The following is a 13,772-nucleotide window of genomic DNA, read 5'->3' as shown; positions in this document are numbered from 1 at the left end:
GCCGGCGTCTTACCGATGGGGATGACCACTCCCAGGACGGCCACGGTCAGGTTCTCCCCCAGGAGGAAGTGCTCGCCCCCAGCTGTGGAGAGAGGGAACAGGGTGAGGCGGGGTGATGAACGAGTGAGGAATGGAGAGAGAGAGAGAGAGAGAGAGAGAGAGAGAGACAAGCGGGGCTGGAAGAGAGGGCAGGAAGAGCGGCGAGGCGGGGAACGGGCGATCGAGCACGCGCCGCCGTGAGCGTTTTATAAAGAGAGAGAAGGTGAGGGGATGGAGATGAACGGGGGAGGGGAGCGTGTTTCCTGGCGTGTGACCTTGACACGGGCTCTGACCTTCACGCTCCACCTGTCAACGCTCTGCGCCTCGCGGCTCATGTGTGTCGTGTGTGTGTGGTGAGATCCTGGAGTCTAGATGAGGAACATTCAGCAGCGGGGGATTCAAACCCTGATTCTGCGTACAGTGCTGCGAGACGCTGCTGTCGCCGGCGGCCGTGGTGGGGGCCAGCGTCGCCGTGGCGGTGGAGTGGGAGCCCAGCGCCTTGGACTCCTGCGACGACAGGGGCTTGAGCGTGCTGAGGGCCGTGGGAGACTCGGGAGAGCCGGAGGGGGCGGTGGTGACGTGGGGGGCGGCGTCCGCCTGCGACACGCCCCCCGAGGGGGCGGGGAAGAGCTCTGCGGCAGCCGGGCGCGTGACGGGGGGGTATCCGGCGGCGGGCGAGGACGACGGCGCCGCCGCGTCGCTTCTGGGAGCCGCTGCAACGGAAACGAGAAGAGAAAGGACAGGAAGTTATTATGGTCTGTTCAATCAGCCGAGGACGAGGTTCCAGATTATCTACAGGTTTAAATATTCATGGTTAAACGAACAAACCAGAACGCTCAGGCCTGCACAGGAAAATACACAATTATCATTTATTAATACTGTGAGAAGAAGAAGAAGAAGGAAAAAACAGCGCGGCTTGCTTCATTAGAGCGGCGTGGGCGAGCGGCGGTGACTGACGTGGCCTTTAACACAACCGCTATGCTTCCAACGTCTGCTGGCGCCGATCCAGCACGAGCAAACAGATTGGTCGTGTGTGCTTAAGAAGCCAAAAAAAAACAAACCTCAACACATTTTCACATAAAAGACGGTAAACAGGTTAAATTCATGTCTGAGAAAATCCTTCAGGCTCCTTCAGGCTCAAGTTTTAGTTTTGAAAACACCAAGATGACATTAAAATGACATGAACCTAACTGAGACGGGCAAACAGATATTTCCTTCTTTCTCAAGGCTTAGCAGACAAAATGATGAGAAGCTGCAATAAAGACTGTTTTTAATCCACAGAATTTATCCTCAGCTGCTCTAATGGATCGTGTGAAAAATGGAGTAGATGCCCTCAACTTGGCTTTTTCATTTGTTCGTCTGAAAAATGTTTGTTTTCTAATGAAAATAAAATTCAAAGATTCAACAAAACCCGCTCTGCAGTGATGCTTATACTAAAACAAAAAACCCTGAATTTCTTGAAATGAACACAGACCTTGAACTAATTCTTTATACAAAAGCTGCATTATACGTATACTCAATACCTCCAGGAAACAGTCCTTCTCTTATCAAGCCCGTCTCCTTTTTTCTCTGCAGCTTTTTGGAGAAAGACCTGATCCAGTAAAGCAGTCAATACAGCGAACAGTCAACATTTCTTATTAGGTTTTATCAGTATGCTGCTGGACATAATGTAAGTATTTGATGATTAACTGAAATGTTTTTCGGTATATTGGCATGTAAACACGTTAGTTTTAGTGAGTCCGTCGTCAGCTTCGTAACGAGATTTTTTAATTTGTCTGCCATATTATCAAGCATAATGTAACGCTGCGGGCCGGCCGTTTGCTCGTTTCTCTGCATTTGTGCTCGAGGAGAAAAACGTCACAAACCTCTGATATAGAGGATTAGCACATATTTGCCTGGTTAATTCCATTACCAATTTAATTTCAGGAATAATCTCTCCTGCAGTGTATCACAGTTTTTCCAATTAATACTTTTTTAAACTTCATATTCCTCCCTTGTTTTCTTAACTGAGAAACATTTTATTAACTCTCACTTCAAACTGGCCTGGAAGCAGAGGGTCTCCTTGTTTTGAAGCATAATCAGATTGTTCCATAAAAGCAGGTCGTGCAGCTGATAGCGGAACCCTCTGATTGGTTCCCGGCTCCGGCGCCTCACCTGGCTCGCAGGCCCTCATGTCGGGGCCCAGGTCCTGTCCGTCGGGGCAGGCGCAGGTGTATTTGGGCGAGTGCTCTGTGATCTGCGGCGCTTTGAGACACAGGTACTCACAGCCTCCGTTCGCCACGCTGCCCAGGTTACAGCTGTCAGGGCCTGCAGGCGGCCGGGGACACACACACACACACACACACAGAAACAGATTCACACACTTCTGGTTACTGAAATGAAGAAGATCATTAATGCAGCTCTGAGATACAGAATAAAACTGTTCTCCCCCCTGCTGTGACTACTGCTGCATTATCTTTAAACAAAGCTCATTACTTCCTGGAAACAACTTCTCAGAAAACAGACTAAAAGCCGACAACATGCTGTAAATATGAAGCAAAACAAAACACCAGCGTCCAGCAGACAGGATGAAAGACGAGCGAGGACTAAAATACGCAGAGTTCTGAAACTGCAGGGACAACATGAAGAAAGACAAAGACAGACATGGAGACTGTCTTTGAAGAAAGGACATAAGACGACTGTCAGAGCTCCGTTCAGTTCGGGTGTAATCTGGATACTTCTGCTGGAGAACACTGGAACACCTAAACACAGTAACAAGTCTCATCATTTATTCATGTTCCTGGGCCGCCTGTAAGGACGCTCGTCCTGGAGCGACAGCAGCTGCAGCCAGGTGAGGAATGGGACGTGAGACACGCACAGCGGCGGGACGGCGGGACGGGAGACGCACCCCGAGGCTGCCGCAGCTGGTGGAAGATGACGATGTCGTGCGGGTCGTTGAGGTTTTCAGCCAGAGCGTGGACGTCTTGTCCAGTGAGCCTGTTGGCCATGAAGACGGCCGCTCTGTCTCTGTCCGTCCAGTAGATGCGATCCTGAGACACAGAGGACACGCCTCAGTTTAATGTCTGACGGGTTGGACCCCAAAGCAAAAGCACAGATCGTCAATTCCTGCAGCTCTTTAAATAACCCGACAGAACAGTTAACTTCGGTCATTTCAGCCCACGGATGTCGTCCAAGTAACTAATTAGTTACTACTGTGAAGTAAATATGATCAGCTCAGCTCCTGAGGTGTTGTTTAATTCCTGCAGCTCAGAATAAACTCAGAATAAAGACTTCTACAAATAGACAGGTGTCACTATTTCCCATCTGGAAATACGTCGGAGTGTTTAAAGTCACCTTTCAAATCTCACAGAGATTTGAAATAACGCGACAGTGTGGAGCGAAGTGAAGAAATCCAAACGCTAAAAACTCAGAACTGTATGTGATTTCAGAGCAGTCTGACTCTCACCTTCAGGCAACTGAAAACACTCAGAATTGTGACTGAAACTTCCTCATACACACCAATTACAACAGACATGCACGTATCTCTCTGGATTTTCTTGTTTTTGTTGGATCTTTAAAGGAGACTGTGCTGAAACATTAATTGGGATTGAAATTATTCAAAGACAGAAAGTGGCACAGATGGTCAAAGAGGGAAGCTGACGACACTTTACATGTTTTAAATACTTGAGGGATGAGAGTGATTTAATGAATGGAACGAAACGTGACAGAAATGAGAGAGTGAAATCAGAACTGAAACCCATGAGTTCATCCAGTCTGGACCAGGGTTCTGTGACCTTTAGAACCATCCAAAAGAAGCATTACAGTGACTTTCAGTCAAGTCAAGTTGCTCTGGAGCCGCAAAACATATTTAACCTTTAAAATGAGGCGAATGCAGCTCAGGAAGTTTCATATATAGTTTTGATTCACAAACAAAAACTAGATCTTATGATGCATTCATGAAGTTAGGGTTCCGTGTAATGAACATTTTATTAAATTTAATCTATTTTTGTACTTGATTTGGACAATTGTGTTCCTCTTTTCAAGTATTTTTTGTTGGCAATTTTGAAATTTTAGCTGTTTTAATCATTTTACCTCCTTTTAAGCAGTTTTACTGGATTTTTTCCAAAAATGTTCATGTTCTTCTTTTAGAAATTTGAGACATTTCACATTTTTTAAGCTGTTCCATTACTTTTTTCCCCACTTCTTGTGGTTTTAGCTATTTTTCCTAATTGAATTTTCCCTTTATTTGAATCCCTTTTGAACCGAGAGTGAGGAATCATTCTGAGCAGTACTGTGGTGTGTAGCTACAGTAAAAATAAATTTAATGTTCATTCATGTTTCATGCTGTGACAGCTTGGTGGAGCCACATGTGGCTCCAGAGCCGCAGGTTGAACACCCTGGTCTTGACAGTCTGTTGCAGGTGAGAGTATCACTGATCAGGCCTTAAATGCATCTATTTAGAGGTGAATGCATCAGAATTTAACTGTAAATGAGAGTGGAAGAGGAGTTCATCGATGACTGCATTTCTCCAGCACTTCCACTTAGTTTGCAGCAGAGCTGGAATGACTAAACTATCCTCTGTTTGGTTGGCGTACAGCAGCTCATTTAAAGCCCCGTGTTGTTTATTAAATGAATTTTTGTTTTTCTCCCTGAAACGAGCTGAAAATACCCAGGTTCAGGCAGGAACCGTGTTCTTCTGTTGCCTTAGAAACGAAGGCTCCAACAAGACGACGGGCTCAATCAGACCAGAGTGTATAAATGAATCGGTCAGAGAGTCAGGAGGAGGATCTTTAACGTGCTCTACAGTGAACCGCCGAGCCGCTGGACGCCGACTCGCACCGCCACAGGGTCACCCTGTCGCCCCGAGGCTCAGAGAGCAGAGCAGTCTGGGATCGATTGGGTTTCTCTCTTCTGGGAATTTATCATCCTTTGTCTCAGTAGCAACACCGCCAGGGTTCAGAGTACAGGAGCCACTGTCAGGGATTCACCGTCGCAAGATCAGAACTGAGAAATGTGTTGTTCTATTTTACAAAATCTATAGATGAGGCAGAAACTAGGTCAGTTGTTTCTAATTTAGCCATAGTCTGCCATTTTCAATATTGTTTTTACTCACTTCTGTGCCCGTTTGGTGGTTTTTGTTTCTGTAACAGTGCCAGCGAAATACTGTCTATAACTTTCCTCCTCAGATCAAACATGATCAGCGGAGGGTGCAGGACTCTGGGCTCTTTCTGAATCCAATTAAAATAACTGCTGGAGCTCAAACTCAAAAAGCCGCGGCCTAAGTTTAGTGATTGCTCAGCTCAGAAGAAGTATTTCAAAGATCTGTGCTTATAAACGGCTGGCTGCAGACCCGACACACACACACACACACACACACAAATGGGAGCTGTGTGTGTGTGTGTAGCTTCAGACTGCTCTATACTCCTCCTGGCTGTTTATGTTCAGTATGCTGAGGACGTCCGTCCCACTGTCCCACCAGGAAAACAAACCAGACGACCAGAGACTGAGAGCAACAGCCTGAACTCGACAGTCGTTACAATCAGACTCGTCTAACAAGAGAGACGGAGGTCTGAAGAGACGTGGGAGGAAGGACGGCTGTCCAGCGTCCTCACTGAGGGCTTCACCAGGGAGACAGAGAGACGGACGGACAGACCTCGAAGACAGCCAGGGCGTAGGGGTGTCCCAGTCTCTCTGCGGAGGATATGTGCGTCCGGCGGTGGGCGCCGTTCAGGTCCACGCTCGCTACCAGGTGGAGCTTGGAGTCCACCCAGTACAGCCGTCTGTTGGCCACGTCTGGGGAGAAAACACACGCACGCACACACACACACACAGGGCAGACATTGATTATCTGTGTGGTGAGCACTCATGCTCCCTGACGGTGATGTTGACCTCAGTCTGAAAGGTCAGATTTTCACGTTTCAGTTTTCCCGTGAGCATCTAAAACATTTCAGACATGAAGGAACCGTAACAGCTTCATTAACCCACTTTCTGTTTCCATTACGTCTACCATTAGTCCACGCTACTGCAATTATTTCCGACCTTTACCTACAGCCTGCTGATTCGGTGAATCAGAACTGCTACAGAGAGCGTTTCTGCACTAAATGGACGAGAAGAAGAAGAAGCAGGAGCAGGCGTGCTGCTCTCACCCAGGGTGATGCCGTTGGGCCACTCGATGCTGTCGGCCACCAGCACCTGCCGGTCCACGCCGTTCATCCCGGCCTTCTCTATCTTGGCTCGCGTTCCCCAGTCGGACCAGTACATGAAGCTGGAAGAGGAAGAAAGACACTCGTACATTGTAGAACCTCAAACAGTGAAGTCAGCGCAGTGATTTTTAGTTTTAGCTGCGGCTCTATTGACACCGCTGTGCAGTAATCCATCTTCCACCTGTGTTCATCTCCACTTTGGCTGCTTGTACTTCAGCGGTTCTGTAATATCAAACATTATCTGGATATTTCACTGACATAACAACACATTTTACTGATGGTTCTCCTCAAATTGATAAAATTACTACACCCAAAACAGCAGCTCTTGACAGAATGCCACTGACTGTCGTCACTATGCTCTTGAACCAACATTATTTATCCTCATCTTTCTGGCACACACGCACACACACACACACGCGCACACGCACACACGCACACACGCACACACACACACACACACACACACACACACACACACACACACACACACACACACACACACACACACACACACACACACACACACACACAGGATTTGCAGACATTTCCTGGAGGCGTTCTGACGACGCGGCGTTAACGAGAGTAGCACCGACAACCCGGGAACATAATGCGTGCGGCCTCTGACTCTCGGCGGCGTGAAGACGAATAAAGCCGAGCCGCTAAAAGCCGCTCTGGCAAAACGCCAACACAACATGAAGAACTGCGTTTTTAATGCAAGTCAAAAACTCTATTTCCACCAGGTTACACAAGAGACACTGGGACACAGCTCTGACTCCTGAAACACAAAACACTGATGAGTGTCTGAAGGTCGGAGGGGGAAGAGAAAAAAAGAGAGAAATGTGGATTGCTCCAGAAAATAACAGAAAGGAAACGCTGCGTCTACTTTATCGCTGTCCAGCACCCCGGAGCTGTCCATTCAGCACCACAAAACTAAACCCGAGCGAGAATTTATCTTATAAACTTACCATTATTTGTGAGACTTTCCCTGCTCTTGGACTTTAAACATCATCATTCCGACTGCGGCAGCGACATTATCTGCTCTGATAAACTGAGGAATACTGTTTTAAACTTATTTATTAACATGTTCGATTCAGTTATGAACCTCTCTGACGAGTTGTCTGATTTATTTCATAACTTCAGCGCAGAGTCGTGTGTGATTACAATTTAAAAACTCTTGTGCTCAAAACAAGCAAAGCGTTACGTCCTGATTCGTGTGTGTGCTTCACATTCAGCCGTGTGGCTCTCGTCATTTATCTACTCAGTGTTTGTGGATCCTATGACAAATGGGAAAATATATTAAATTGCACAGCAATCGCCGTGATTTGTTTGAGCATTAAAAAAAGATAAGAAAAGAAAAAAACTCCAACAGACGTTACATTCAGACTCGACGGTTTGACTTCGCCATACTGTGATGTTATTGGGGAATACCAGTGAGCAATCAAAACCACCAAATGAGCCATGATTTACTTTCATTTCTATGTAAATGCTTCAGACAAACATCGAGTGAGTTTCCTGCTTATATAACTGCTATCCTGCCTCACTGCGAGACGCAGTCCTGCGGACGGAGTCAGGATCGAGGCTCTAATGTCAATGTTTATTTATTTGTAATTGTTTTTATCTGGATCGCCACAAAACAAAAAGCTGCAGAAGCACAAATTCACCAAGCCTCTCAGACTATCAGCGGTCACGTGTGACAGAATTCTAAAAACTCTCGAGTCCGGACGGTAAACGGGTCACAGGGTTTCTCTGAAATCCTCCACGAACAGAGTGGATGTGGTCTTAGGAGAGGATTACGTTTATTCAGTTTATGAGCTCCAGACAGAAATCACATCCTGACAACATCTGAGGTGAAGCAACGCGGCATGACGGGGTCGATCTGTGCTTTAAGAACCCTCCCGTGGAGAGGAACACACTCCTTACCCGTGGTGGGGGTCCAGCGCGATGGCGCGGGGCTCGCTCAGCTCCGTGTTGACGAGGACGCGTCTCTTGGTGCCGTCCACCGAGGCCACGGAGATGGACTTGTCCCCCGAGTCGGTCCAGTACAGGTTGTGCTGGAGCCAGTCCAGAGCCAGGCCGGCGGGCGTCTTCAGGGACGAGTCCACCAGCAGCACCTGCTGGGCCGGGTCGCTGGCCTCGTGGATGAAGGCGCTGCGAAGCCGCCGGGGACAAAGGTGAGTCCAACAGCGTCAAATCCAACCGTCTGCAGGGCTTCGCTCTGAGATACCTGCTCTACTTCCTCCTTATCAATCAAAATATGGGTTTTTACAGATTACATTAAGAGTTCAGATAAATTTTTTTTTAAAAAAAGCTCGGTACTGACTGGATCCCAGCAGATCTCAGTTTGGACGTTCGGTTTGGATTCAGTGACTTGATGGATTGTGAGTGATCGAAAGCAGGAAAAACAAAAGACAAGCAAGCGACTGATGTGTGCACCAATCCTCCACGGCGAGCGCGGCGCCGGGCGGGCCATGAGGCCTCGGGCCACGAGCTGAGCGGGTTCACCAGGAGGTTAGGGTTCCTCTTAGAACCGCCACTTATCAGAAGCCAAGGCCTCGTTCAGAGGTGTGAGGCCGGGCCGGCCATCAGGAATCCCAGTCCCGCCTCCCCAGAGACTCTCTCCTCTTTACTCCCGTTTCATGAGGAGAACAGAGCGCTCCAATTAGAGCCGGCTGCTCTCTGGGGAGGACGCCTAGCCAGGATAACAATAGCAGCAGCGGAACCTTTCTGGAATAACAGCAGGCCCGGCGTCAACTCGGCTGATTCCAACATCAAAAGATTAAATTTTCACCGCATCAGATACAGAATAAGGCGGCGTGTGTCGGGTCGGGTCTCTGGAAACTCCCAGTGACAAACTGTAATGTTTGTTTTAGAATCCGAGGCTCAGAGGTTCAGAGGAAACAGACGGATCTGTCGTATTTAAGAGGCTCGTCTTAAAAACACACTTTGGCTGTTCACACCGAAACCTGTGAAGAACAGACGAGATGAGGGAATAAATGCAAGTGCACGAAAGGTGCGTAACATTTATAGTTAATGTTGACGCTCACACACACACACACACACACACACGCACACACGAACACACAGAACTCCAAGAGTCCATTAAACAGAAAGCACTCCAGCTCCTCCAAGCAGCCGAAGCACTTGAAGCGCGTTACGAGGAACATGGAACAGAGGAGCGGGATGCAGATTGGTGCGTCTGTTTAAAAGCTCCCCAGGAGACTAATGTAAGATCAGGTGAGTTGTGTTTCCACAGTTAAGCTTCATTAAAGAAAAATGAGCCCTCCATTTCCACGCCTGGCCTCGGGCTCGAAAACTTGTGATCTAAATTAAAGGGCAGCAGCGGCGCTGCGGAGGATTTCTTTAACTCCACTGGGTCTCAGGAGGAAACTCTAAAACTGTGTTCATCTAGAGTTAGGAGCTATCAGGATATTTCTATAACGCTCATGAATCATTGTGGCCGATTCACTGGATCCCTCACACAGATAAATCTTCCCGTTTCCTGCTGTTTCCCATCAACACGTCACTGCTGGCTTCAGGAAATAAATAAAGCGAGCGGAGAACGTGGAGAACGTCCGGCGTTTCATCTCCACGGGAATCTGCGGCGCTGCCGTCTCGCCGACCGTCAAATCATTCTCTGCATTTCTGTTGGCGGCTGGAGACTCGTGACGGCGTCACGCCGCAGATGGGAGGGACGTCTGAGGACATCGCCTCAGAGCGTCCCCGGCAGCGAAGCCCTGACTGGATAACGGTTTCAAACTGCACAACGTTCACCGTGACGGCAGAACTCTGGAGTATTTCTGAGCGCCACATCCTGCCTTTTGACACAAACCCGGTTACATGAGGAGGAGAAGGAGAAGCTGGCAGCGAACGTGGACGAAAACCAAACAGCCTGAAGCCGGAAGGTTTGAGAAAAACACTAAAAAAAATCTACATGAACATGTGTGCCAAATGTAAAGAACATTTCAGGAATCGTTCCCAAGATGTTGCATAAAGAGGAACAGCTGTTTCATCATGTCTGTGTGGAGGCAGAAGATTCCAGAAACAAGACGTCCTGGTTTTATGTGTTTCCAGGCCAGTCTGAGCCGTACCGTACGCTCTCCTGCTTACCTGTAGATTCTGCGGTGGAATCGGTCGCACCAGAAAACGCGGTTGTTGGCCACGTCCAGGTCCAGAGCCACGGCGTTCTTCTGCGTGGACACCACCTGGCTGTAGTCCCGCTTCATCAGGTCGATGCGCCGGATCTCGTGGCGGTTGGTGAACAGGAGGTACGGGCTCTTTCCTGCGTCAAGAACCAAATCACAGCTCAGAAGCGTCTCAAGGTTTAAGAGACAGAACATGAACAAGAAGTAAATGAGCATCAGCAGGAGGAATCCACTGGAGAGTAAATCGCCTTCATCACTGCACTCTCACAGTCTGGTGGAGGGAGCGAGGCTAAAGCCGCTGTCTCTCACAGCTCAGGTTTACAAAGCAGCGCCGATATGAAGCAGCGTCTTAAAGTAACGCAGACTTTCAGTGAGACCAGAGGTCTGAACTGACTGAATCTCCTGCTGCACTTGCTCTTTTGTCAGTATTCAAATGCAAGACACACACAAGGAATGCGTTCGGCTGTGTGGGAGAACGCTGACCCCGACGGAGAGTCCAGCTTGTCAGGGAGTGATTGAGACGTTCCTCCACAGCAGAACGCCGGGGCTTCAGCCAGTGTCAAGAAAGCAATGGGGCTTGATACGCTGATACGCCGCTGCACATTCACAGTCAATACTCTAAACATCATCATTTCACAAAGAGAAAAATAGCAGAGCAAAGCGTGCACGACGCTGCTCGATATCCCGCTGTAACCATAATCCTTCATTAAAAGCAGCTGAACTGCTGATGTATTGATCAGAGCGTCTCTGTGCATCATTAAGCCGTTCGCCCTGATTATCCTCTCCTGCTCAAACAGATCAGAGGTCGCTTCGCACCCGGCTGCACCGCTTCAGACAACAAGCCGTCGACTCCTGAGTGTGTACAACACAGAGAGACACGACAAATAAAAACCCTGAATACGTTTAAATGAGGCCGGTATTTTGCCCTCGCCGCGGCCGTCGAATACAGAGCGGTCACAATGGGCCACTGAGTTTTATGCAGACGCTGCAATGGCAGCAGAGTTTGACCCTTTCAGGAGAAAAACGTTAACATGCCTTCATTAAAGCCTGAGTGGCGTTCATGTGAGCAGCTGCAACATGCAGGATTCACATGGTTTTAAAATTCAAAACACCTTAAATGTTCCAGCCGCTGGTGCTGCTGCTAAAGAAAAAAAAGCCATTTTCATTATCTGCTGCTCTTTATCCAGCTGTGTTTGGCGCAGCGCCTGAGAATGGGTGACGGCAGGAAACACTCCGGACAAGTCGCCGGTCCAATACGGACAAAACACCGAGACAAAGGCGCTCATATCTACAAAAGTGTGTTTTTTACACAATGAACCCAGACCGGAGGCGAGGGTGAAGTAATATCCACCACTGTGAGGAGGCAGCAAATCAAATCATTCAAAACACATGCTGAATGTTGGGGCTCGGTTGTGCCGTTCAGGATGAATTTAAAATCATAGTCGCCCTTAGAAATTATTTCGGGCAAAATTCTTAGTACAAATTGCTGCAATAGCATTTAATTTACCAGAAGCATAAAGAAATATAAGACGTTAAAACAAAAGTTCTATTCTTCTTAGTTTAACCCTTGATTTCTCCTTTAAGCATGAAGTTTATTTTTCATGAAAATTGTGTCATGAGGTTCAGTAATTTCAGTAATTTGTGAAAATACATATACATATATATATATACATATATATACATATATATACACATATATATATATATATATATATATATATATATATATATATATATATATATATATATATATATATATATGGGAGTCTATATATATATATATATATATAGACTCCCAGGTGAGCCGTGAGGCTTCCAGAGTGTGTGTGTGTGTGTGTGTGTGTGTGTGTGTGTGTGTGTGTGTGTGTGTGTGTGTGTGTGTGTGGAGTCACCCAAGGCTCACCTGGTGGGGGTTTTATTGGAAACAGGCTCAATTAAACAACCTCGAGCAGTTAACTCTCACCCCGGGCTGTTTTGGTCTTTATAAAGTAAAACGAGAGAATTAACAGGAGGAGGTGTGTTATAGTTGATTACTTTGTGAGTTCAATATTGATGAGCAGTGTGGGAAATGTAGCTTTCAGCTGACATTTTGGTTTTTAATAGTTTTCCTCCTGTTTTGTGAACTGAGGTAAATAAAAAAAAGCAAGATAACACATTTTAGATAATAAATAATAAAAGTTACTTTTGGGGAATTTAGATAACGTTTGGTTTGTTTTTATGGCTCACTATGAAATATTTGCAATTCATTTGTTGCACCTACAGCTCAGGTTTCAGCATCTATTCACAATTTGTTTTTGTAATAAATTGCTTCATGGCTTCACAGGCTCTACCGTTTCACTCCAGCACTGCACAACAAAACCACGGTCGATATGAGAGCTGCACAATCACACAGCGGTCAGCGTTTCTGTCTCACAACAATCCCTCTGCTCCTCTTCCTGCTCTGCAGCCTTTCTGTGTGGAATCTGAATATTCTTCATGTGTGTTTCTTTTTCCCATATAATCCCGTTTTCTCCCAGAGTTCAGAAATAAGCAAATGAGGGAATCTGGTGACTCTATTGTGGTGTAAAAATGTAGTTGTCTGTCTCTGTGCGTTCACCCTGAGGACGGGTGACTAACGTCTCCTGACTTCACCAACAATCAGCCCAGCCAGTCAGAGAAAGAGTACAGGGGGATGTCACAGGATTTCAGTCAGAGTTCAGCTGATTTTGAGCTAATTCCAGTTTAGATGTTCCGTCTGCGTTTCGCTGTCTTCTGTGCGCCAGAAGACAGTTCTGTCCAGCACGTCTCACCGGGTGTCCATCACTCGGTCAGTTTAAAGTGGAGTCAGTTGATGAAGGAGGCAGCAGCGAAGCTTTGGTCTGCTGGGCCGGCAGCTCCAGCCCACCTTGATCTTGCGACGTCTATTCTGGGCCCATTTCCTCCTGACACTCTGGTAATAGGACGGCGGCTGCATCCAGTTATCTCCAGAGGCAGACATGACATTCTCTCATTAAGAGCTCGCTTGCCGGGGTTCTTCCCCTCGACAGTCGGTGTCACAGCCCCGCTGGAGCCTTGTGCTCCTGCTCCTTCTGGTTCTGCCGCCTCCTTCGCCTCGGCAGCCCCGGAGTCTGAATGGTGACAGTGCTGCTCGCCACTAAGTGCTCTGCAGAACCGGCCATTAGAGTGACACCGTCTCTAACCCCTTCTGAAGAGCAAAACGCTCCCCTGCTGCTTTGTGGGCCGTCACGACGGCGGCGGCCGCCGTTTCCACCGCTTTCAAAACCGAGCTGCTCAACTGCTGCATGTTCTGGAATTCTGCTTCTGACGCCCGGCCAGACACAGGGCTCTCTCTCTCTCTCTCTCTCTCTCTCCAGTGAACGCGCTGGGCGGCCGTGCACGGACGGAGGCAAGAGGGGAGAGGCAACACACA

At 47.7% G+C, this 13,772-nt stretch overlaps 1 protein-coding gene across 1 annotated transcript in view; it reads right to left on the bottom strand.

Annotated features, from left to right (window-relative positions):
* The window catches only part of LOC115405158 (low-density lipoprotein receptor-related protein 8-like), an 80,307-nt gene that overhangs the window by 1,362 nt on the left and 65,173 nt on the right, over positions 1 to 13,772 (bottom strand). The window contains exons 10-17 of the mRNA XM_030114643.1: positions 10,329 to 10,500; positions 8,142 to 8,369; positions 6,165 to 6,283; positions 5,672 to 5,811; positions 2,927 to 3,068; positions 2,194 to 2,346; positions 459 to 752; positions 14 to 82 (exon numbers count right to left, since the gene is read on the bottom strand). Of these exons, the coding sequence (XP_029970503.1) occupies positions 14 to 82; positions 459 to 752; positions 2,194 to 2,346; positions 2,927 to 3,068; positions 5,672 to 5,811; positions 6,165 to 6,283; positions 8,142 to 8,369; positions 10,329 to 10,500 (1,317 nt within the window). The remainder of the gene's footprint in view (positions 1 to 13; positions 83 to 458; positions 753 to 2,193; positions 2,347 to 2,926; positions 3,069 to 5,671; positions 5,812 to 6,164; positions 6,284 to 8,141; positions 8,370 to 10,328; positions 10,501 to 13,772) is intronic.

This window comes from Salarias fasciatus, chromosome 18 (assembly GCF_902148845.1).
Source record: "Salarias fasciatus chromosome 18, fSalaFa1.1, whole genome shotgun sequence".
Lineage (NCBI taxonomy): Eukaryota > Metazoa > Chordata > Actinopteri > Blenniiformes > Blenniidae > Salarias > Salarias fasciatus.
Note: the sequence above shows the minus strand (reverse complement) of the source record. Positions and strands in the feature narration are given on the sequence as shown.